At 43.6% G+C, this 23,814-nt stretch overlaps 2 protein-coding genes across 3 annotated transcripts in view; both read right to left on the bottom strand.

Moving 5' to 3' along the window:
- The window catches only part of LOC116850198, a 143,964-nt gene extending 129,358 nt beyond the window's left edge, over positions 1–14,606 (bottom strand). Inside the window, exons 1-2 of the mRNA XM_032828187.1 lie at positions 13,993–14,606; positions 13,738–13,882 (exon numbers count right to left, since the gene is read on the bottom strand). Coding sequence (XP_032684078.1) covers positions 13,738–13,882; positions 13,993–14,210 — 363 coding nt within the window. The 5' untranslated portion in view covers positions 14,211–14,606. The remainder of the gene's footprint in view (positions 1–13,737; positions 13,883–13,992) is intronic.
- LOC116850194 (autophagy-related protein 16-1) overlaps positions 1–23,814 on the bottom strand; it is a 510,030-nt gene that overhangs the window by 311,661 nt on the left and 174,555 nt on the right. The gene's annotated exons all lie outside the window — the stretch shown is intronic.

Below are 23,814 nucleotides of genomic sequence, written 5' to 3'. Positions count from 1 at the left end.
TATATATATATATATATATATATATATATATATATATATATATACATCGTCGTGTGCAGCGCGCGGAGCCGAGAGGAAAGATATTTCTTCATCGAGGGCGACCAAGAGGAACCGATCGGAGACTCGCGTGCGTATCGATCAATGTGCCATTATGCGAAGCATCATTGTGCAACAGCGACAAGTGAGAGGAAAGGTAGGTGTTTTCAACTACAGAATATATACCGGTTATTTTCTCAACGCGGCTAACATCAGGTGCTCGCGAAAGTTTTTCGGATTTCTAGCGATATTTCTTTCGATGTTGCCAACAAAATAGCACATGTCATGTGCAAGCGAGGTGTTTGTCGTTGCAATTGACCATTTCCTGTCGCAATTCAGCACTTGCTGTCGCCTTTCATTATCTGTGGATTGTCCGGTTCCGCGTCTGTGAGAAACGGCTCACATCTGACTTTTGCAAGCTCCTGATAGTTGGGAGATAGCTGCAAAATGCGCCCTTTTCAGGTTCGTAAGAGTCTCACGGCTTGTACGATCGGTATGCGAAAACTACGAAAAGAAATAGCGTATCGATCTTGAATGATTGGGAAACGAATGAAAATGAGATCCCCTCGTGACACTCGAGGTTACCATGCGCGAAACGGTTCATGCACGGAGGAGGAAGCGAGCAGAAGAGGGAACACAGCGGGTCACTCGATCTTGTACGCGAGAGGAGAAGGCGCGTCGTGCCGCACGAGCGAAAAGTAGACCATGTAAATGTCCGAGATCACTGGTTTCACAGCCCCCGTTAGTTGCACTTTTGCGGCGCAGGATTCAATGAGCGTGAGAACCCCGTCAAGCGGCCACGAAGAATATCAGAGGAATATTTATGAGACGAATATTAATAGCCGACGTTTCCAGAGTGACTTTCAGCATTTCGCGGGAAGAGCCGCGAAAGAAATATACGATTCACGGCGCACCGATGTAGGCGGCTTCTTCTTCTTTTCCTCTTCTCCTCGCGTGAAAGTTCGCTTGACCGGCGAAAGCGGTAAAGTACACGGGGTGTTAGTACTTTGCAAGATAAGTAGACTCGAATTCTCTTTTCCAGCGTAATTCGACTTTCTTTATACAGGAGAAATATCCTTTATCTCTCCTCGATAACGAACGTCTCTCCTTATCGACGTTATCTTCTCTCGCGTCTGTGTTACAGAGATTTATATTTTAATTGGGCAAATAGAGAAAAAAGCGGAGTGCCTCGCGCGCGCGCGCGTTGAAACGGCGACAAGAAAGAAAGAAGGAATTAGAGGGAATGATTCCCATTTGCCGAAATCGTGCCGTTGCTACTTTCCAAGAGCAAACTCGGGGAGATCGCAGCGTCCGGCGGGTGGACGATCGAAGCGGCCGCTGGGACGCGATTTATCGCGCATAAAACGAGGGCGTAAGTTGGTCAGGTACGATTCGGCGAGTCCATTCGGCGGGAGTCGACTATGTTAATGAACCGGATCGAGATAATGCCATGCGATGCTGCTAGTTTACGGTTCTGCTAACGCGGCCGGAAGTGCATAGCTATCGGGTGACAGGCATAGCCCGGCGTTATCGATCCGTTGCTTCGCTCGCCCGTCGTCCACCCGCCGCTGCCCATTCGCAGAAAGGAAAGAAACAGAGGCGAGCGCTAGTTGGGTGGCGTAAAAGTCTTGATAGGTTCCCAGTATTTCCGGTTATCTCGTTCCGACACGACGCCGTCTTCATCGTCATCGCGCGCACAGTCTCTTCTGGTACGTGACGTGGCGGTTGGGAAGAAGAGTCGGTGGCTGCAGCAGAATTTCCGGCAACGTTCGCCGACAAGGGAGGAGACACGGGGTAAACCAGTCGCCGGTGGAGACCGTATACCGTAAGAGAGTGAGGAAGAAAAATGGAGAATAGGATTGCACGAAAACACGGATGCGCTACGTACCACGACGAAGCTCGGCGGCGAGTCTCCTCCGGTTCCTCCGCGCCGCTGCCGCGCCGAAGATTCGTTTTTCAACGCGGCGACATTGTGTCGCTGCGGTACGTTACCGCCGTGCTTATTCTGGCGTGGAAAGATGTCACGGTGATGTCGGACGCCGATATCGCGCCGGTCACGCCGGGCGCGTATACACGTTTACTGGTCAATTCCGAATTTATTCGCCTGATTATATCCGCGCCGATCGCTCGTGAGGTTGACATGGCATCCTGATTAAAAGTTTTACGCGCGTCCCGTTCAAATGACGGCTGGTATAAAACAGAGAGTTGTGCCGTGTCCATTTATCGGTTTTCGCGGCGATATCGCATAATGGCGAATTTGCACGCTTTTACGGCGACTTTCACGAGGACAGGGAGACGGTAAAATGAGTATCGCGGCAGTAGCGAGTAACATCTAAGAAACAGAGAGTGCTCGTCGAGGAACGATGAGATTGCATAATAATAATAACAACTCAAACGCACGATACTAAAGATTCAAGAGCCAAGTGGAACTAATTGTATCAACAGACCGGCTATCCGAGAACAATCCGGCGATTCGCGCGTCGACGTTCCAAACAAATACGTATCTTCAAAAAAAAGGAAGGAGAAACGAGCAAAATAACCACGAGGTGTCCTGGTAATTGGAAATCGGGCTCTATTCTAACCAGATGATATACCGACGATGACATTGACGCGCGCACGCAAGATCATCAGTCACCGCGCCGGACGTCATCGCGAATGAGAACGCTGGCCGTAAGACGTCCACCTCGAGCCATTTGTCAAAAGTCGAGACAGTCCTATCGAAGTGTCTCTCCGAAATTATCTGCCGCCGGCGCCGGACCTGCGGGATTCCGGACAATCTGTCCCGCTCGAATTATCCAACATTAACCCCTTCCCTTTCGCCCCCGAGTTATCGATCCGTCGATTCCGATGGTTCGCTACTTCGCGTAGCGCAGTCCGGTTCCCAATCCTCAAGTGATTTCGGGCAAGTATCTCTCTTCTTGGCCCTGCCAAAAGTACGTGCTTGTCGCAGCGAACGTTTCTACTTTACTTTACGAACCGTTCTTTTTTTCCCCCCAAGGAAAAACAGAATATGAAGCAGTAAGAGCGCGGGTGGGATTACTTGGCGCAAAAGGGCTAAGTTACGTTATCGATGGCCGCAGGGCGCGACCGTAAGATAGTACGCTCTCGACCGTTAAACCGTTAAACGCGACCCTATGCATATTGCATTCGAATGGGAGAGACATATCTTTCGATGAGCAAAGAGCACGCTGCCTAGAGTCATCCGATTGCGAATTCATGGTGCCGATAAACGTGTCGAGATAGCTGTTCTTTTCCCCGTCGGTTTTTGCCTCTTCTTATCGTGTTTATATCTTGGCGAACAGTTTTAAGGATATACAGCTCGATAAATACGTCATATTCCGTTAGGATTTTGTCTTGCCGTATACACACTCATGCGGGCCGCGTGCATGCAATCCACTTAAAGTTCGTCTCTTCGTTCGCGTCCCGGCCCCATCGAAAGTTGTAAACCAAATCGAGATGTGCGTCGGGCGATCGAGGAAAGTGGCGGCGGAGTAAATAGCGGGTGTTTTTGCCATGTCGATGCTCGGGATACGCGAGGAGGTCGAGCGCGGCGCTACTATACTTCGAATGACGGGGTTGCCTGGCTCATCTTAGCCACGGTTGCGCTCGGTCAGGTTAGGTGAGGATTGTTGCGCGGCATTCAGGCAAGAAAAGACGACAAGCAAAACGAATTGAGATGGGAGATGTGACAAGAAATGAGAGCGAAATCTGGCACATGAAAGGCAGCGAAGAAAAGCAGATGAAAAAAAGAAGAAAAGGAGGAGGAGAACGGGCGAGAGAGAAACAGACAGAGAGAGGGGGAAAGAGAGACAGATGAGGAAGAAAGAGAGAGAGAGAGAGAGAGAGGAGGGAGAGAAAGAGAGCGTACATGACGGCGAATCGGAACGATGAACGGCGCGTACAGAGGATGATGTACTTCGTCATGAGCCTTTTGAAAACCGCCAAGTTCAGTTCTTCAACAGCGACGTAATGCACGCGACGGCGTGTACAACTGTAAATCCGCGTTTCGCTTGCGAGGGACGAGGAATCGACGCAATGAGAATGAAGTTGCGATGTGACGTAACAAGGAAAATTGATATTTCGTCTATAGAATAACAAATCACAGATCGAGTCGCAGGTCGAAGTTCCGATGCTAGGCGTACGCCTTGCGAAGAAAGACAAGCCCGAGAACGGTTGAATGCAAAAGCAATAACAAGAGCTAAACTGTTGTTACAGCCGACTCTCACATTCGCACGGCGCGAGCTAACATGTACCGCGGAATAATAGCGGCTCCTTTCTTCGATACGCTGTTATATCGAAACATAACGAATAGCCGGCGCTGTCGGGTAAACTCGAGGAAAACATTTTTCCATCTTCGATCTCCTTGGCTGATACAACGTTCCGCCAATTATTCTCAACGATGCGTCGAATTACGTCTCGCTTGCTTCCACTGCTGTCGACCGGTTTCTAGCATCGATTTGCTGACACACCAACAACGAAAAAAAAATAAGAAAAGAAAAAAAAACATGTAGAGAAGAAAAATAAAAAATTCAAACATGTGACTGAAACCGTGGTAACACGACTCGCTTAACTAGATCGGCCAGTGAAATTTTACTACTTTAACAACAATATTATGAAACCACTCGTGTTTAATTAGATGCGCGCACATAACGCAAACCCGTGTGGAGCCTTTCTCGAAGTGTACGTCGCGTCGAGTCGCTTCATAAGCCCTTAGACTATTATTCTTTTTCCTTCGCTGTCTTTCTCCTTCCCTCCAATGCTCATGCCTATCTCCTCCTGCGTCCTGTCGTAGTCGTCCGCTTATCGCTCGTACGTCTACCTTCGTCTGCCGGTCGTCCTTCCAAGAGCCAATCCGTCCGACTTCTCGCTGTACTCGTGAGCCTCGAGTATCCTCCCGGTTGCATTCGCACAGGCCTTATTCAGAAAGGCCTCTTGGCTCTCGTTCGCTAGGCCGGGAATAGTCTTGTCGTGTATCCCAGCGTGCTCCACCGAGAGAGACTTAATGCGATGAAATCGTATCAGGAAGTACTTGGATAACCAAATAGCGATCGCGCGAGAGGATTCTCGCGGGTTATTTTCTCACAGCACTCGGCCGCCCGACGGATGATCTAGTGCGTCAACGAGACACTAGGAAAATACTCGTGCTGGAGTGGTTCCGTGCGTGTCGATTCCGTAAATGGCGGCTACCGTCTCCATTATAGGAGCGTGTTTGCCGATCGCGGCCACAGAAGTACGTAACTTCGCGTCGGCATTTATTGTCTATGAGGCGGAAGTAAGAACTCAACTCGCCGACTTTGATTCGGGGCCGGGGGTATACGACGTACGCAGTCGCGGCCAATTATGCTAATGGCCGACTCGAACTTACGAAATTAAATTGCCTTCGCAGACAGCCAATTTCAACTTGCTGACTTTCCGGGATCTCCTCCGTGGTTTAATATAAACTACGTTCTCCACTACTCGCGCAGGCATATAGTAGTTAACAGACTAATTATGGGATCGCTTTAGTGTAGTGTAAATTTCCAAATTTCCCAATGCACTGTCACTACTCATTAATTACCATTAAATCGCGCAACGTTGCGTTTCGTTGATAATGCATTAATTGCTCCACACGAGTCTGCCTCCGACTCGATAATACATCGTCGGAAGATCTAATGGCTTAACGGATAATGAATAATTCAAGACGAATAATTCGAAACGACTGCGAAAAATTTCCGCGGTGAACTTTATCCGTTTTGTGTATATATATATGTGTGTGTGTGTATGATTTTTTTTTCGCGATGATTAAACGCGATTTCGTGCTTTGTTGTTGAAAACAAATTTTCCGTGAATTTCCCGTCGCGAATTGTCACTTTGCCTGAGCAAATCTTTCAGCACAGTGATGAAACACAATTGATATTTCAGCAATGTCGCCGAGCTCGTGGCAATTAGTACCTTGAGCTTTTTATTAGAGAGATCGCGCGACATCTTCGAGAGGCTATTTCCACAACGGCTGATTTCCCACGGGAAATACTAATCCTGCTCTGGACCGGCGACTTTTGTTGCCGACTCAAGGGGCCGTCGCACGGTTTATAGTTTATAGCAAACTACAAATAGAATCTTTTCAGGTTACTGTGAGCGACTTTTGCATTATTCAAATTAATTGCACACTAATATCATCGTTCGATTATTCTATCATAGATAATATTATGCGGTTTTCGGTAACAATTGCGGGTTGTACACTCCAAAAGTGTAAGTTGTCCAAACAGTGTGTACGCGTCGTGTATTATTACAGCTATTATTTAAAATATATTTCTCCATGTATCAAAATATAGGCGTACAAGCCGGATTAAAGATATCGCATTTTTCGATGGAAATTCAGCCGTGTCCCAGTTTGCCGTGTCCATTTTCCACAAAAGGCACAATCGATCGTACGACCTCCGTGGAATACAATTTCGTAAAACAAACGCGATTTCCGAAGGCGCAAATTCACCAGCGTGTCGTATTAAGCGAGTTCCCAGTTATGATCGCCCGAAGTTCCCGCATGGCACGCTTCTCGGTAAACTTCGTTCTCTCTCCTTCAGCGAATTATGCAAATCCGGAAGCTGTTGCTATCTACCGCGGTTGTCGACCCTGCTTCTTTTTAAAACTACCATTGTTGCAGAGGCGCAAACGTCTTTATTCGCCAACGAAGCGCTTACAAGAATGATGAGCTCTTTCTGAAAGAAAGAGAAGCAGGAGGGACAGAGAGAGAGAGAGAGAGAGAGAGAGAGAGAGAGAGAGAGAGAGAGAGAGAGAGAGAGAACACGCGGACAATTACTGTAGAAACTTATATAACTTCGTTAACTTTGTATTCCTTCTTCTTTTTAATTAATTCTAACGGTGACTCTACTATTTTAACTGTGAAATAGTAGATACATCTGGCTTAATAAACACAAACGTTTCTCGTAACGGCACTGTCACAGACTCGCTATTCTCATCTCGTGTACTAGTGCGTTCCCACGTTACTTGATAGAAATTATTACATCCAATAGAAATGTAAGATGCAACGTCTCAAGATAGAACAGATTCTCGCGCGCATTGTTTAATTCATAGTCCGTCAATGCAACGTAACGTGTATGCAAAGTGCAGAGTACCGCGTGTTTCATCTTTAAATGGAGAACGGGAAGATCGCGCGTTTCCGTTAATAGCCAGACTATCGAAAAGCCAATTCTAATCGTTACTTCTGATCGCGATGCGCGCGATGGGCATCGTCGAATCGGCTCGAGCGATATTCTTTCGATTGCGGCGCATTCGAGCCTGACGTGGTCCGCTTTAATAAACGGCGATCGTATCGACGTACAATATCCCCCACGTAGAATATAAAGAAACGCGTGTGCGTGGCTGTAACGCCGACGGTGCCGGCTAAAGAATTATGTAATTGCCGAACGGCGGGCGCACAATAATGACACATGGGCCAATGATAACATTCCGTTTCAACGGACTGTCGGCTGTTCGTGGATGGCTGGGCGGTTATACGCCGGCTAGGGGATGCATCGGATATAGATGGGCGAGGAGGACGATGAGGGGACGAGAGGATGAAGAGATACACATAGAGCATGGCTCAGGGGAGAGTAAAAGAGCGACGAGGGGCCGGTGGGGGTGACTGGAAGCGGAACGAGGGCTCCGTAAACGTGCAAGCGCCAATGCAGCATAACGACACAGCCAAATGGTTCGACCATTACCGCGCCAATATTACCTGCTCAACTGAATTATTGTGTCGAGCGGTCGCGCGAAATATCTGGCATCGATATTGAATCGGTGTGGTGGTCGACTAGTAGTTCGCGAGGTAGGGAAGCGAATAAAGGGGCGGCAGGGGTGGAGCAACGAGCGGGGGATGCGGCAGCAGAGGGCAAAAAGAGTCAGGGGTGAGCAAAATAAAAAAAGAAAGAAAGAGTAGAAAAACGAAGGAAAAGAAAAGTTGACTCTAACGAGAACGGATCTTCGCGGAACAAAAGCCTAATTTTCTAGAAATAACTTTCGATAAATTCCATTCGCGAATAACGTGCCGTTGATAGGCGAAAAAGAATGAACGAGGCCGCAGGCCGGCCGCCGCGCCGACTGCTCGCGCTCCGGGCGCTTTTGTCCACCGCCGCCTTAATAATTATCGGCCATATAATTATATCGAGTGAATTATCTGCAGTCTTGCTCGAGTAACTGTCCGGTAAGGGGTGATAATTCATTTTAGCCTTCCGTTTAGCGCGCGCTGCCTCTTGTCGCTCGACAAACGTTAAACTTGAAATGACCGGGCGAAAAGCGCGAAAGAATTCGTCGCCAGCGATACAGATTGGAAGCAAACAGAAGCGCGAGCTAGAGAGAGAGGGGGGAGAGGGAGGGAGAGAGAGAGATAAAGCGGAAGGATAATGAATAAAATCGGGCGCGGTCGTTAAAACGGGATTAAAAATTCCCAGACGCGCGGGCCATTAGCGCGACGATGCACGGACGCATTCTTTGTGTCGGTTTCGCAGACACTTTTCGACGATGTCACGCTCGGCGGCAAATCGCGGGGGTAGCAAACCATGAACCGTATGGAAATCGGATTATTTGATGCGTAACCATTTTCTGCGGTACGGTGCTAAAGTTATTTGGCGCGTTACCGGACACCCGATGCATTTACTTTGGATGCAGCGACACCCCAGGAAATCGCTGTTTGCGGCCGGTGTACGGACTCACGCTAATGTTCATCGAATTCATTTCAGGGACAGCCATCAATTATAGTCGTTATGCTGGTGCGGCTGGTAGAAGCGCCGGACAGCAGCTCTCCATTTCGAGGGCAGATAGTGACGATTATTTGTTGTCATTATCATGTACCGCGAACGAGGGCTGTCTGTCAATTTTCACGGAATTTTGCGCGCCAAACGTTTCAAGCATATAGTTTGCGTAAAACAGATAATTACAGTTGATGTTATTGATCCGGCGCTCTCTATCGGGGTTACAATAGATCGTCCACCTCCAGATATCATCGATCACGCGATGATATCTATTTTCCTCGCGCTAATTGTTATTAAGCCGTAATTGAAATTGGAAAAATTTTGGAGAAATTTCCTCAGATGAAGCATAGATTCCGACTAGAATACCCAAATTTGTCCCAAAATTAGTTATCCTCTACGATACTAATTAAAAATCTTATTCTTGTATTTTTTTTGTCGGTATACTTTCATCAAACACAGAGAACCCTATTCTTATACTTATTCTATTATATTCAATACAATAAAATATAAAAAAGAAGATATCTTTTAAAGATTTTGAGCATCCTATTGCATAATGACATTATTCGGAAAGTCAAAATGTTTTCTTCAATTCTAACGTAAAATAAAGACCAGAAGAAATATTGCAAAAATCTTGGGTTTTCCACACTTAGAATGGCTTACATGAAACATTACACTTTTATCCAGAAGCCATAATTATTTTGGAAAGTCGGACTGAATCCCAATTAGATCCAAAGACATTTTCTATGCCACACGTTCCGCGAAAATGAATGACGAATACTCGCAAATCTAACGTGGGTTTTCTCGGCGAAATAAATTCCGCGGGGCGGTTAAAACGCGCCGTAGATGGACGCGATGGATGCTGCGTTACTCCCGACTATTACTATTACTCAATCAGATGCCTGGTTTATGGTGGAACACTTCGACGCGTTGTCGAAGCGGACAGAAACACTGGCATAAACTCCATCACTAAGACCGGATCCCCCGCAGCTCTACGGCCGGCTCTCGGTCGGCTAATGCGATTGTTATTACACATATTATCTCTCCGCGAGTAATCATGTTTCACATTACCATGGCTCGTTCCGCGATCAGGCGGCGGCCTCGCCTGAAACCTGCTGTAGAGCGGTGCGCTCCGCGAGACGACTTCGGAACGCCCACTCATACGCAAATCACCATTCGCAGACGTGTGTGTATTCTTTCAACATGTTACTACGGAAACGGAGAGTGATCAGCCTCGCGCGAGCGTACGGTGTAGTACACGGACGCGATCTCTGTACGCCAAGGGCAAGCGGTACCGGCACGAATGGTTCCTGATCGTACCGCGAGTAGTTTACATGGCACGAAGGCGTGGTACAGATGCGCTCAGGGTAAGTTGTAACATCATTCGGAGATTACGAAAGAAAAAGGGGTCCGGCTCATCGAGCACGATAGAGCGCCGAAGCCAGGAGCTACCGCGAGAAGTCCACGATATCATGAATGGCATCAGAACTTGGAATATTTGATGCGTATACGCGGATTTACTCGGTGAAACCAAGTTGCGAATAGCACCATCTTGGTAAACGCGCTACGAATGTTTTCCAAAGACTCGTCGCTACATCGACGAGTCTTATCCCCGAGTCGAAATTTTGCTTCTACATTAATCTTGCATTAATCTTGTTCGAACCTGAAGAACCAATGTAGAATATCTGAAGAACCAATGTATACACTGAGGGAAAAAAATATCTAAAAGATAAAATATATTTATTCGGTGGATACTAATAACGTATTTACTTGACTCAATTCTTATAATTAACCATGGACGGAGCGTATTTCGCGGGGAGTGAAGCCACAGAGGTGAGAGGAGTGAAAGTCGGAAGTGATCACCAAATATGGCGGCGGCCTATATCACGGAGCACAATGTCTTGGTATAATATTTTGGGAAATGTACAAAATGAATACGTATGTATGAGTGTGTGTGTGAATATAAAGTTTTATCTTAATTGCAACTGTCTGTTATATTAAAACATACCTGAAATGATAGTCTTACGTTTCTATTCTGGTTGTATTTTATTTTTCCGGTTTCTCGGTTCTCCGGCTTTTACAATGTTTCGCGTAATAATCCGGCATCTTCTACTACGAAATATATAGTCTTATCCATGAGGACCTTCCACCACAAAGATTAAAATCCTCAATCTATGTACACACACACACACACACACACGCGCGCGCGCGCCCACATATGTGTGTGTGTGTGTGTGTGTGTGTGTCACTTTTGATCACCAAAGATGGCCGCGACGAAGATTTCCCCTCACCGCGCTGGCTTCACCCCGCGCCCATAAAAATACTTTACGCTCCGTACAGATATTTTTACGTCCATGTGTTTAACCTTTTAAAGCACAGTGGTTTCATGGTAATATTACTTATATACAGCGTTAAGTATTTCATAATTTGTAATAAAAGAAGTGTTCATCATGTGTTGTTTACCTCCTATAAGTTTACCTTTTATAAAATAAATAGATAACTGTTTTAAAAAGGAGTATAAAAACCAAAGAACGATAAGGAATGGAAATATTTTGTAACAAAAACAAAAAAAATTAATATCAAAAAGAATGATTTCTTAGGTTGTTATTCTAGACATATGACATAAATATTTTATTATAATCCACATTTTGAAAGTCTTATGTTTCAAAGGGTTAAATAGAGTAAATAAGTATTTTCATGAAAAGTAACGATTTTAGAAAAAATTAATTTTTTCATTTGAAGAGGACGTTTTCTTAATGGAAAAATATATGAATATTTTAGTATAGTATGTTGTATTAGGACCCGCGGAATAAAGATATTTTATTTTTTAGACATTTATACCGTGGCTACTAATAACATTTACTTGACTCTAAATTCTTTTCTCTAAGTAGGATAAAAAATTACTTTTATGAAAAGCAGCGATTTTAGGAAAATATAAATGTTCTTATTTGAAGAGAATGTTTTTCTCAATAGAAATAAATAAATAAATAAATAAATAAATAAATATATATATATATATATATATATATATATATATATATATATATATTTGTACAATATATTATTACCTGCACAGAAATTACTTAGTATATTCCCAAATACAGTTTAGATTCCAATCAGAATGTCCAACTTTATCCCAAAATATTATCCCACTACAATACCAATTGAGAATCTCATTCTTGTCTCATAAATCCAGAATTAGACCAGGAATATTAAGGAAACTTAAGCTTTTATATTATTTGCATTAGTTTCATTAATGTAATAAAGACAATGCAAATGTTTTCTGACTTACATTATTCCATATTTAAACGTAAAATAATACATATATATAGAGATATTTCAAGGTAAAAAAAATATATTTAATATATTTAATATATATATTTTTTATATATTTAATATATTTAATATATATATTTTTTCTATTTAATATATATATATATTTTTTCTTTTTATTTGAAGCTTTCCTTCTCTCTAAAATGGAAATATATTGTTTCATTTTAAATATTCATTTATTTTATGTAAATTTCTTGGGCAGAATATTAAAAACACTGAGTATTTACTCTTTACGTGTGTATGTATATAAACATATACATGTAAAGTGTATATATACATACACATGTATAAGTAAATACACAAAGAGTAAATAATATTCAGTGTTTTTAATATTTTGTCCGAGGAATTTACATAAAATAAATGAATATTTAAAATGAAACAATATATTTCCATTTTAGAGAGAAAACAATATATTTCCATTAGAGAGAAAGAAAACATAAAAACCTCAAATAAATAGAAAAAATATATATATATTAAATATATCTTTTTTACCTTGAAATATTTCTATATATATATGCGTTATTTTACGTTACAAAAAAAATATATATATGTATATTTGTAACGAATAAATATTTAAAATGTTCCATATATTTTACTCAATTTTAGTTTAAAATGTAAACTAGAAAAAATTTTTGAGAAAACATTGGGAATGACTAAATGATATTTATTTGGATATTTCCCACTTAGATTCACATGTTTAAGGCTCCTGGGGAGTCGCATCATCCATCTCTTTTTAATGACGTCAGAAGCGAGAAAACGTATGCTAAAAAATTCCTGCAAAATACGTCGAGATAAACAGATATATCCACAAAACGACATTTGCGATCAATTAAGTACACCTCTAAAATACTCCGTACATTTTCCTTTTGTTCTAACAATCAACAGATAATTATAAAATAAATGTGACGTGCAATCGTCTTTTCTAACCTAATTTCCTCATTATTTTGTCATATTATTTTTCCGATTATCTATTAATTTTTAGAATAAAAGGAAAGTGTACGGAGTATTTTAGAAGTATATTTAATCGATTGCAAATGTCGTTTTGTGAATATATCTATTTATCTCGACGTATTTTGCAAGAATTTTTAGCATGCGTTTTCTCGCTTCTGACGTCGTTAAAAAGAGATGGATAATGCGACTCCCCAGGAGCCTTAAAACATTATACTTCTAACCAGACTCTGCATAGATTTCTCATTTAGGACCTATGATTATTGTGGGAAATCGGGCTGGATTTCAATTCCCTAAAATGGATTTCAAAGCCCTAAAATATCTTCTATGCGGGTAGTTTCTATCGAATAAAAATTTTTTATTTTTTAGATTTTTTTTTCTCTCAATGTATCTCTAAGTATAACATTACAACCGTTGTCATATCTTGAGCAAATCATTATTTACTGCTGTATTTTTTATTTTGTATTAATCATAAAAGAGGACATTTCAGAATTATTCATAATACTTGATTATTTTAATAATTATATCTGTATGTTAGATTAGGTTAAATTAGATATTTAATTTATCATCAATTTCAGTTAGCAATAATCACGAATGCCAGCATAAATTTCGACTCGGGCGCCTCTATATTCCCAATAATTTTATCAGTTGCCCGTTAAAAACAGGAATCTGCTGAGTAATGAACCATTCGACACACCTGAAGATATATAACGTATCGCTGATCGCGTCCCGGTGTCCTGCTTCTTTGATCCAACATCTCATTCCCAGCTGCTTCATCGTGACACTTCGGACAATCACTCGCAACATTGACGCTACACTGACACTCGCACGCGGATACGATCCTATCGGAGAAATACATGTTCATTAACACGATGTCGACGAGAGCACGATTATACATCTCACGAGTCGACGAGAGATTTTAATCAACCGACAAGAATGATAGCTGACTTACCAATACACGTACTCGGCGGCGTACGCATCGCTCGTCGTCCCGACACGGAATGGAAACACTCGGAAAAACAGGCAACGCCCGAAAGTGAGTTTGACCGCTGTGAGGGTCTGGAATGTTTCGGTGTGTTGATATGATCTCCCGACCGGCAGCGACAGCGGCTCGCGATTGTAGATGATGACGTAGCGCTTTTTGCCCACTGTTTTGGTAGTCTCGCACATCGTGCGCTTTCCTGCTGCCGTGTTATTACGACTCGAGCCGGGGAGCGACGCACTACGACGTATGTGTATCGATACGTTGACTGTAATGGCCGCCGGAAATTTCAATATTTCGAATCTTAATTAAGTAGCGTTTTCGTCGAGCGCGGGGACTGGTCGAGTTCCGTCCGATCGGTCGATCTATACTTTCTGCAGTTTCGTGCAATCTTGGCCTTTTTTCCACTTTTTCCCATCAATTTGAGAATATATTTGAGAATATACTCACTTAATTAGTAAATAAGGAGCGTATACCCAGTAAGAAATGACTCATCGATCAACGTCGAAAAGACGTTGATCTGACGATTTCGACCTCGTTTCGACGTCGAATCTCATTTCTCACTGGGTATTTACGTAAGGTGACCAGATTTCCTGAATTCAGGACATTTCATAAATGTGTGAAGCAGGGGGCGGGGGGGGGGGAGGAGAGGGATAAAAAGATCCGAAAATTATTTGACGATCATTGAAAATAATGACAAATCGGTGTCCCGAATAACACTCGAAAAAATTCGGGACAAAAGGTGAAAAATCGGAACGTCTGGTCACCTTAGCTATATGTGTCGAGAAGAGAGGAGATTACTCCGTCATAATGTACTTACGATATATTCTGACGACCGCACGTCGTTGTACTCTAATACTTATTTCCGCAGGAGACAAGCGAAAGACGTATGGAATACGGAGCGTTGTGTCTATGGCAGTTGTTCGGCATGAAAAGATCGCAGACGCGCGCGCTGTCAATCACGTACACCAAAAGTTCATTAGCGCGCCGAAAGTGCCAAAAGTGCATGAATGTGAACGCGCCACTGATGCGAACGAAATCACGCGTCTACAACGACGCGATCTACGGCGGACGCTTTAACCAATCGCGTTCGTTTCGCACTACGAGGTTGTCATCGTGGTTGTTCAATCTAGGCGTTGGTAATGAATCGCGCGAAATGCTCGATCTTCTCGCGCCAAGCAGCAGCCATGGGCACACATCGACCCATATCGCTCCGCGTCTTTTATCCGTCGAAAGTGAGTCTCGCGCGTTAATAAATCTCAGGAGTGTCGAGAATACCGATGGGCGTATCGTGAAGACATCATTTGTAAGTAATCTTCTCGTTTCTCCTCGCGGTAAATGCGGCCGGTGCTTGTCGCGACGTGTCGCACCGGCGTCCCTTACATTTGCTAATAACATCAACTCGCTTAAGTAGCAGTAGAATCGGACTATCATCGGATTTATTGAGCGGGAATTAGAAATGCGATGACAATCAGAGAGAAAGAGAGAGAGAGAGAGAGAGAGAGAGAGAGAGAGATGCGGAATATTCGGGCGGTTGCGTCAGCTTGTTAGGAAAAGAGATACGGAGAGAAAAGTATTTTATAGAGCGCGTTATTTCGGCCGCGCGCCGTTCATATATTAACGTATATTTTCAGCGCGAATCAACAATCACGCGACCATTTTGATTCTCGATCTTTTTGCATCGAGCAATTGTCGTGAACATATTGATCAACATTGTTCCACATTTTACACGTCTTTAACCCATCGAAAATAAGTCTCGGGAATAAGTATCGGGAGTGTCGAAAATAGCGATATGCGATCGCCGGGGCATATCGTGAAGACGTCATTTGTAAGTAATCTTCTTGTTTCTCCTCGCGGTATATGTAAGGTGATCAGATTTCCCAGCCCTGAATTCGGGACACTTCATAAATGTGTGAAGCGAGGGGAGGAGAGTAAAAAGATCCAAAAATTATTTGACAATCATTGAAAATGACAAATCGGTATCTTGAATAGCACTTGAAAAAATTCGGGACAAAGGGTAAAAAATCGGAACGTCTAGTTACCTTAATTTACGTGATTTTATGCGTGTAATTTATATCAATTTTATCTCAAGTGTAGAAAATGTAAAAAGCGCAGATGGTAAATGTGTGACATGCAAGTAGAGCCATCTCGCCGCTGTCGTTGCGTGCGCCGAAAGTACGCCGTATTCCCGTGCAAAGTGATCGGGCTCTCGTCGTGTCGTGATTAACACGCAGTTTTCCTGGTGAATCCTCGAATCTCTACCTCGGCTGTCAACGTTACCTCGGCTAGCGTCAATGTTACGAGAGATCCGGAATGTCGCGACGGAGCAATTAGGATTACGATACTGCAATGAAATTCAGTCAAGACGGAGAATACAGGACGCCGAGACTAAGGTTACTATATACCGTTGTCAAGTACGTACCAAATCACACACATATTCATTTCAAACATATTTTCGCTTTAAACGAGCGTTTGACAAATTGATTGAGGATAAGGAAATGTTCGTATCAAGATTTAAACCGGCATTCATAGGATGCGGTTCACTAGGACGTTACAAACGCTCTGAAGCGTTTCAAGAAAAACATAGTTCAACGCATCTGTAGCGTCTAGTGAATCGCAGTCCGTCATGATTTGATAAATGTATAGCTTTATGAAGAAAGAAAACATGAGAATAAGTACATATATAGATTATAGTATCAACATTCCGGTTTGTTTTGGTGTCGCGTAGTACTGTTTATTTTGATGCGGTGAAGTCGCACAATGGATAATACATGTTTAGATATATGTCTCGGTTGCAGATCATAACAATCTTTAGCATGGTGACGGATACATCGCGTCGCGCGCCATTCTTCGCGAACTTTTCCTAACTTTTCTGGATTTATCGGAGCGATCACGAGGTGTGAATAGCGATGTTTCGCCTTGTGTATTGCCCAGTGCATCGTGAGAGCAGAGGGAGAAAGAGAGCGACACGGAAAATTTAAATGGTAAATATCATAATTCGACTTTATTAGATTTTAAGGAGAATACGGTCGGAATTTCGGTATTCTTGACTTGTGTGTACCCAAGTGTCCTCGCTAGCATTGTAATTAATTAGGGAAACTATTTCTCGTTCCAGATCTGGCAGAGCTTGCGGCTGTGCGGCAGATGCAGGTCCGGAGGACGCCATTCCGGCGGATGCAGATGCAGCAGCGGAGGATCCGGTTCGGGCAGAGCAGGGTCGGCTCGAAGGTAGGTTCACGTACTCGCTATACTTCTCTATTTAACCGTTCGCGGTCGAAAGCCGCGATATAGTCGTTGGAACGACTGGAATTACGATCGCGAGCAGCTAATTCGTTCATATCTCTGTGAGATCTACGCAGTACTTTGTCAAATGAATTCCTAAATCTGACTGACAAAATTATATTTTTGTTCGAAACACGGGTAAACGTGGCCGATCCTGAGCTTTAGATATTCCAAGTAAGTCAGACAAATGAACGATTTAAGGTGGTAGGGATTTGCAAAATCTCGCTGGAGTCAATGCGATTTGCTTTGCTTGTAGATCTTTGAATGCCAATTACTTCATTATTTGAATGAAGGGTACTGTTCGAAAAAGGTAGATCGTTTCTTTTAATATCTGTATCATTTTTAGTAGATACTTAAAATATTAGATTACGTTATCAGATTACAGATTACATTATCAGAGCACATTATTTTTGTAACATATTATTTTTAATCCTCATATAAATACATTTATATTAATGTGATATTGTATAGCTGTATTTATTTTTGTATTTTCAAACTGGTTCAAACTATATAATAATTGTGAAACTATATAATAACTATATAATAATTGCGAAGAGAGTTAATTTATTCCGTATAATTACTTTATTATTTCGAGCAGATAATGATTCTTTTTATGTTCCTCTCGCGATTATCGCGGGAGTTATAATATCCTTCACGATATTTACGTCGAATATTTACTTGAGAGAAAATATGAGATGCGAGCGGAGAATAACAGTTTTTACAAACGGAGCTTTGTTTACACGTCCAAGATATGTTATTCAAGGAAGTAGATTTAACCGTCGTGTTTTCTGTTTTGAATCCCCTGCGCTTATATTTGCATCGCGACTCATTCTCTCTGCTGAGAGATACAAATATTTCGTAAAATTAAAATTATCGTGGAATAATTCTGCTACGAATAACGCGAAGATATAGCGTGAAAATTTTACGCTATTGACGATTAACCGAATTGAGGTTTAAGATTTACTTTATTTTAAAAATTACTTTATATTCGCGGTTTATTTTATGTTTCGTGACGCAATTCGCGAGTACGAGTCGAGCATACCGAAACTTGTCCTACCGCGGTAAATATTCATTAAACAAATTCATAAATTCCGATTTCGTTTTCCGGATTGATTAATCCACTTCCAGATGAATAAAAATTTTTCGTTAAATAGCGTTTGTGAAATATGGACATTAATCGCGTCGCGAGTGAAGTGCAATGAACGTGGGACGACGACAGACCCTTGTGGAATTTCGGAGGGACGCAGTTTGGGACAATTTCACAGGACACAGCGGCCAATTTCGTCCGAGGACCTGTGCTCGACATGGGTGGATCTTCTTGGACTTGGACGTATAATGGTGAGTGATAAATTTCACCACTCATAGAGTGGTAATATATCATAATGCATCAGTGCTGCTTAACAGTAAATCGCATTGATTTCCGGCGAAAGTAGAGATTAAGCGCAATCATATACAATTGAAGGATTCTCGATTCTAATTAAGCCCCAAAAATCGTTATTGAAATATTCTCCGACGTGATTTCGAGACACTCTGCGTATATAGTAAAAATGACATCGTCACGAGGCATTACAATATCAATTTGGTACAGTCATAAGTAGAAAGTAAGCACAATCACACACAATTGAGGGATTCTAATCGTGACCTAGAAATCGTTAATGAAATATTCTGCGATGTAATCTCGGGACATTCTGCGTATATAGTAAAAATGGCACCGTCATGAAACATTTCAATATCAATTTCGTCTAGTCATAGATAGAGAGTTAATACACACACAATGGGAGGATTTTCGATCCTAATTGAGTCCTAGAGAAATCTCTATTAAAATATTTTACAACTGTAATCTTGTGGTATTCGAATACATATATCATAAAAATAGCGGCGTCACGATACATCTCAATATTAATCTTACCTCTAGTCGTAGAAAGTTGGTGTCGCGTAAAGAAAGTTTAACGGGCGATAAAGCAACCGATAAGCGACAAAACGTCAGCTCCCGAGAGCGGCTTGATCCAAATTTAATTCCGATGATAAGTGAAACATCGATGGCTCATCCAAAGAAGTCAAAGCCCGCTCGTCGCGTCGTCGTCGTCCCTTTTTACTATCGCTAACTTCCTGCGCCAAACTTCGTCCTTCTCTCTTGACAGAATATACGATCTTATTTGATCCTTAAGGTGCTCACCGGGAGCTATATCAGCATCGCTGCCCATCCTGATTATCCGCTCGCAGAGATCGAATCGATTGAAGGGAGCCGAGCTCGCATTTTTCCAACGTTACATCCCATTACCGTGGAAGCGCCGAAGTAGTGGCGGGAGCGGAGGCTGGGGAAAGGGGAGGTTTGGGAGGCAGGGTGGCTGTAGATAGTCGTAACGAGATTTACCTGGTAGAATGATAGGGTTCGGGACGCGACACGGTCAACACAAGCGCGAATTCCGAGTGGAACTTCCATAAGAGAGTTATTACGGCGATGCGATCGACGGCCCTTCTGCGTAATTACAGCCGATTTTCTAATTATGAGAATAATCGATTCAATCGAGAGAGGGAAGAAGAGAGCATCCGCGTCGATGTCGGCCGGGTACCAGAGAGCAATTCGAAAATGTACAATCCATTCTCCGATCCGTTCTCCTTTACGTTGCGCTCCCTCTTCCCCGATTCGACGTTTGCCCTCACAAGCCGGCACCGCTATTCTTCGCACACGACGTACTCGCAGTATTTTCTGCCGTTCGCGAATTCATTTTTTCCCCTCTCCCTCGACGCATTCTCAATTACCAAGAGAGACGAACCCGACGAATACACCGAGAATATGCTGCAATCGGTACGTCAAAATCTCGCATACGCGACCGGCTCTGTGCGCTCCTCTCTCCTCGTCAAGATGCGGGGGAAGAAGAGGAGGAGGTCGGTGCTTGTTCAATTGGAATGAATTCCATTCGACGACGGCCGGAGCGACTTCTCCGAGATATAGGAAGTCGTATTCCGGTTGATCTCTCTCTCTCACACATCACACACACACACACACACACACACATACACTCTCTCTCTTTCTCACTCTTTTGCTTGCGAAGCCAAGCCCGGAAAATTTCGACAAGAAGGCTCGTTAAAGATTCACCCCGCTCTCTCACGTCGACCGTATTAGGGTCGGACGTACCACTTTGCGAATGGAGATTCGAGGGATGTATGCGCGCACACGCGTGTAAATGTACAGCCCGTATCTCGACTTGCGCGCCGGTCGAGAGAACACGTCGATAAATTTCTTATGGATACATAGCACACGCGTATGCACGCGCGGCCCACTTGTCCATCGATTTATTTACCTCTTTAAATGCATCCCGGCGCACTTGACGTCCGGGCCGCGATCGCCCGCGAGACGAGGGAATGGAATACGTGCGATTTTCTTCGATTTCGCCGGACGGATTATCGCCATCGCATACGAGCGAACGGGAGAACGAAGTAGGACGTGTGTGCCTGCGCGATACCGTAACCGTTATCTCGCGTTTAAGGCGACTCATGTCGACGATGGCGATCGATGACCAAAGAATGAGGCAAAATCTCAAATAACGGCTCGCATTGTCTCGCGGTTACAATACGGGTGGTAATGAATTCGACGCATCTGCATGTTGGCCGGATGAATCCTACGCAGTGGCATCTCAAGAGATCAGCTCGCGCATAATGACGCTGTATTTATCGCGAAATCTATCCCTATCATTGCAACTCGAACCACCGCGAACGTTTCGTGCGCCTTGCAGGAGAAACAGAAATCCCATCACGACGCGAATAAAAACGATGACTCGCCGGATCATTTGTCTCCGAAATTATTCCACGGAATTCAATACAGGCTCAGGTGTCGCTCCCGGCAAGACCTAATCAGTATCGGAATATGATTTCAGTAATCTTGGTAATCAATCTTTCCCCTGTCCCGGCCTCTGAAGGATGACACGGACATTCGTGGGCGTGTTGCGCGCGTGCTGCGTAGCACACGCACATGTACACACATGCGCGTGCGCGCACGTACACTCCCTCGGCGCTAATTAAACTAGTTAACAAGCGGCGGATGTATTATTGCGTTGGATGTAGGCTGTGCGGATATCAAGTTGTATTTAAGTTGATCTGGCGAGATGAAAAGGGCTGGGCGAGCGCGCGAGACAAGGAGGGTGTGACGGGGGAAGAGGAAACGAAGGAAAATAGTCTCTCGTGGCACCCGAAGCGAAAATTCAAGGTGACTGGACGGCGATTGCGCGGGACGACGTCTACCATATACGAGCAAACTTCGTCAATTCTGTCTAATTGACCCCCACACAAAGACCAAGTTTCTCCCAGGAAGTGGCGAAGTTTCAAGACGACGTCTTCTGTTTGACCCTGGTATAACCGCGGTTTCGTCGCCACAATGTAGCGACGCGCGTGTACGTGTGTACACGTGTACCTGTAGGTATGCGTGCGCGCGCGTGCACGTGTGTGTGCGCGCACTGGAATCTGCACGATCGTGTTTCCAAAACAGCGAGTATCGATCCGACCTGCGTTAACATTAGGCGGTCTGCGGGTTTACCATACAAACATCCAAAGAGCGAGTTCCATTTCCGGCATTCAACGGTACGAAGATAGATTCGCGGCCGGCGTTACCGGGCTATCGATTACTTGTATTTTATATCACGCAATACGGCAGACATTACTGCCATTGCCACTTGTCTGTAAAATCCGTCGTGTAAGTCGCAAAAAGGAACAAATCTCCATATTATCGTGGTGGTTCCGAGATGTCGAGTAACTCAAAATTGATTTTTATCACTCCGAACGCGAAATATCGCGAAATATCGTGGAGTTTTACAGTGGCCGAAACGATAAAACGACAGAGTACAAACCCGCTGCTCATCGACATACACACATAGGTACACGCATGTACGCACGCACGCACGCAGCTATTTCTCCGTTCGTTACTCTCTTTCTCTAGTTATCTCATCGCGGAACCCCACAGCGGTCACGTAGACAAACTGTTAATGGAATTAATAGTTTCAACCTGAAATTTACTCGGAATCGGGACATTGCCAGAAACCTCCCATAATTAAATCCCGGGCAACTCCCGAAAGGCTGAAATTGACGTTTCATTACCACTACACCATTCTCTAAGTGTCGTCGCTCGTATTCGGACGGAGATTATGCGAACTGTTAACCGCGCATTCGCAATCGCATCGGTTTAAGAATTCTCACTGCAACGTGATACCTAGACCGACCGGTAAACCAAGATATCGAATCTCCGAGATGAACATGTTGAAGCACAGAAATTAGATAACTGTAATCAAATGTGCGCGTTTACAAGCGCGGGAAAGCTGGAAACGGAGATTTTAGCCGCGATACTTGAGATTGAAGCCCGCCAGAATTGCACGGGCGAATTATTCATACCGTCTATTTTGTCGTATCGTTTCATCTCGTGCTACAGCTTGCTACCCGGAGATTTGTGACCGCAATCATTCCCATCCGCAAAATAAACCGGCACGACTAGTTTATAATTTTCTCTCGCATAGAGGAGACAAACATTTCCCCTCTCGCGCGAATGTGTTCCCGTCGAGTGGCTAGTTACGCTAAGTACATTGTTACTCGAGTCGACGATTCTACTGAATATCAATTTTCCGATAAACGCATAATCGTCGCGTTCCAACTTGGAGGATCAATTCTTCCCTCAAGATCGTCGTGTTTTTAGCTGAAATTTTAACCCCACATTTTCTCTCTCTCTCTTTCTCTCGATCGAAGTTTTCCAACATCTGTATATTCTGAGGGATCAATATGTATTTAATACACATGGAAACTAGTTACTTAGCGTCTCCAAGGTCCATTCTAATAGTTGTTACTGAAAGCTCGTCTTACGTGAGATACTCAGATTTGTATTCAGAGTTAGATCCAAGTTGAATTGTACGATGTGACAAGTCTGTAATCGCGATTCAGCTGAAAGATTATTATTTAATTCTGAACTCGAGTCACTTAAGAGGAGTATCAAGTAAGAACTATTAATACAGACTTTAATGGCAGAGAACGCACGCCACTTTCGGTTCTAAAAAGGATTTTTTGCGGCACAGCTATCAAATTAAATAAAATCAACAGACGTTGATATAGGCTTCAAAGTATGAAAGTAGATGTTAAATGCGATATTGACGTCGAAAGTAGCATAAAAATTTCAATTCGTGATCGGAGTGTTGCGATATCGCGTAATGAGGTAGTTGCTAACATCCTCAACGCGTCGCTTGACAGACAAGTTCCTATCGCGTATCGAGTGTGTTTTGACGAGTGCGACAGTGCATGCATGCACGTACGCACGTATGCACGCACGCATATGGAAGAATCATCGGCGCGTGACAGCTCCATATGCACGGAGCGTTTTTCAATGGATCGATTAGATCGACACGCTGTCTTATTTATATACGCCCATCTATGTGCGCACCCGTTTGGCACGCTTAAACGCATCCACTGGACTCCCCATCTCTCTTTCTCTCTCTCTCTCTCTCTCTCTCTCTCTCTCTCTCTCTCTCTCTCTCT

This window comes from Odontomachus brunneus, unplaced genomic scaffold (genome assembly GCF_010583005.1).
Source record: "Odontomachus brunneus isolate Ranch 3 - 2012 unplaced genomic scaffold, Obru_v1 Obru_scaffold_136, whole genome shotgun sequence".
In the NCBI taxonomy this organism is placed as follows: domain Eukaryota; kingdom Metazoa; phylum Arthropoda; class Insecta; order Hymenoptera; family Formicidae; genus Odontomachus; species Odontomachus brunneus.
The sequence above is the reverse complement of the archived record's forward strand: the minus strand, read 5'-3'. Positions and strand labels throughout refer to the sequence as shown.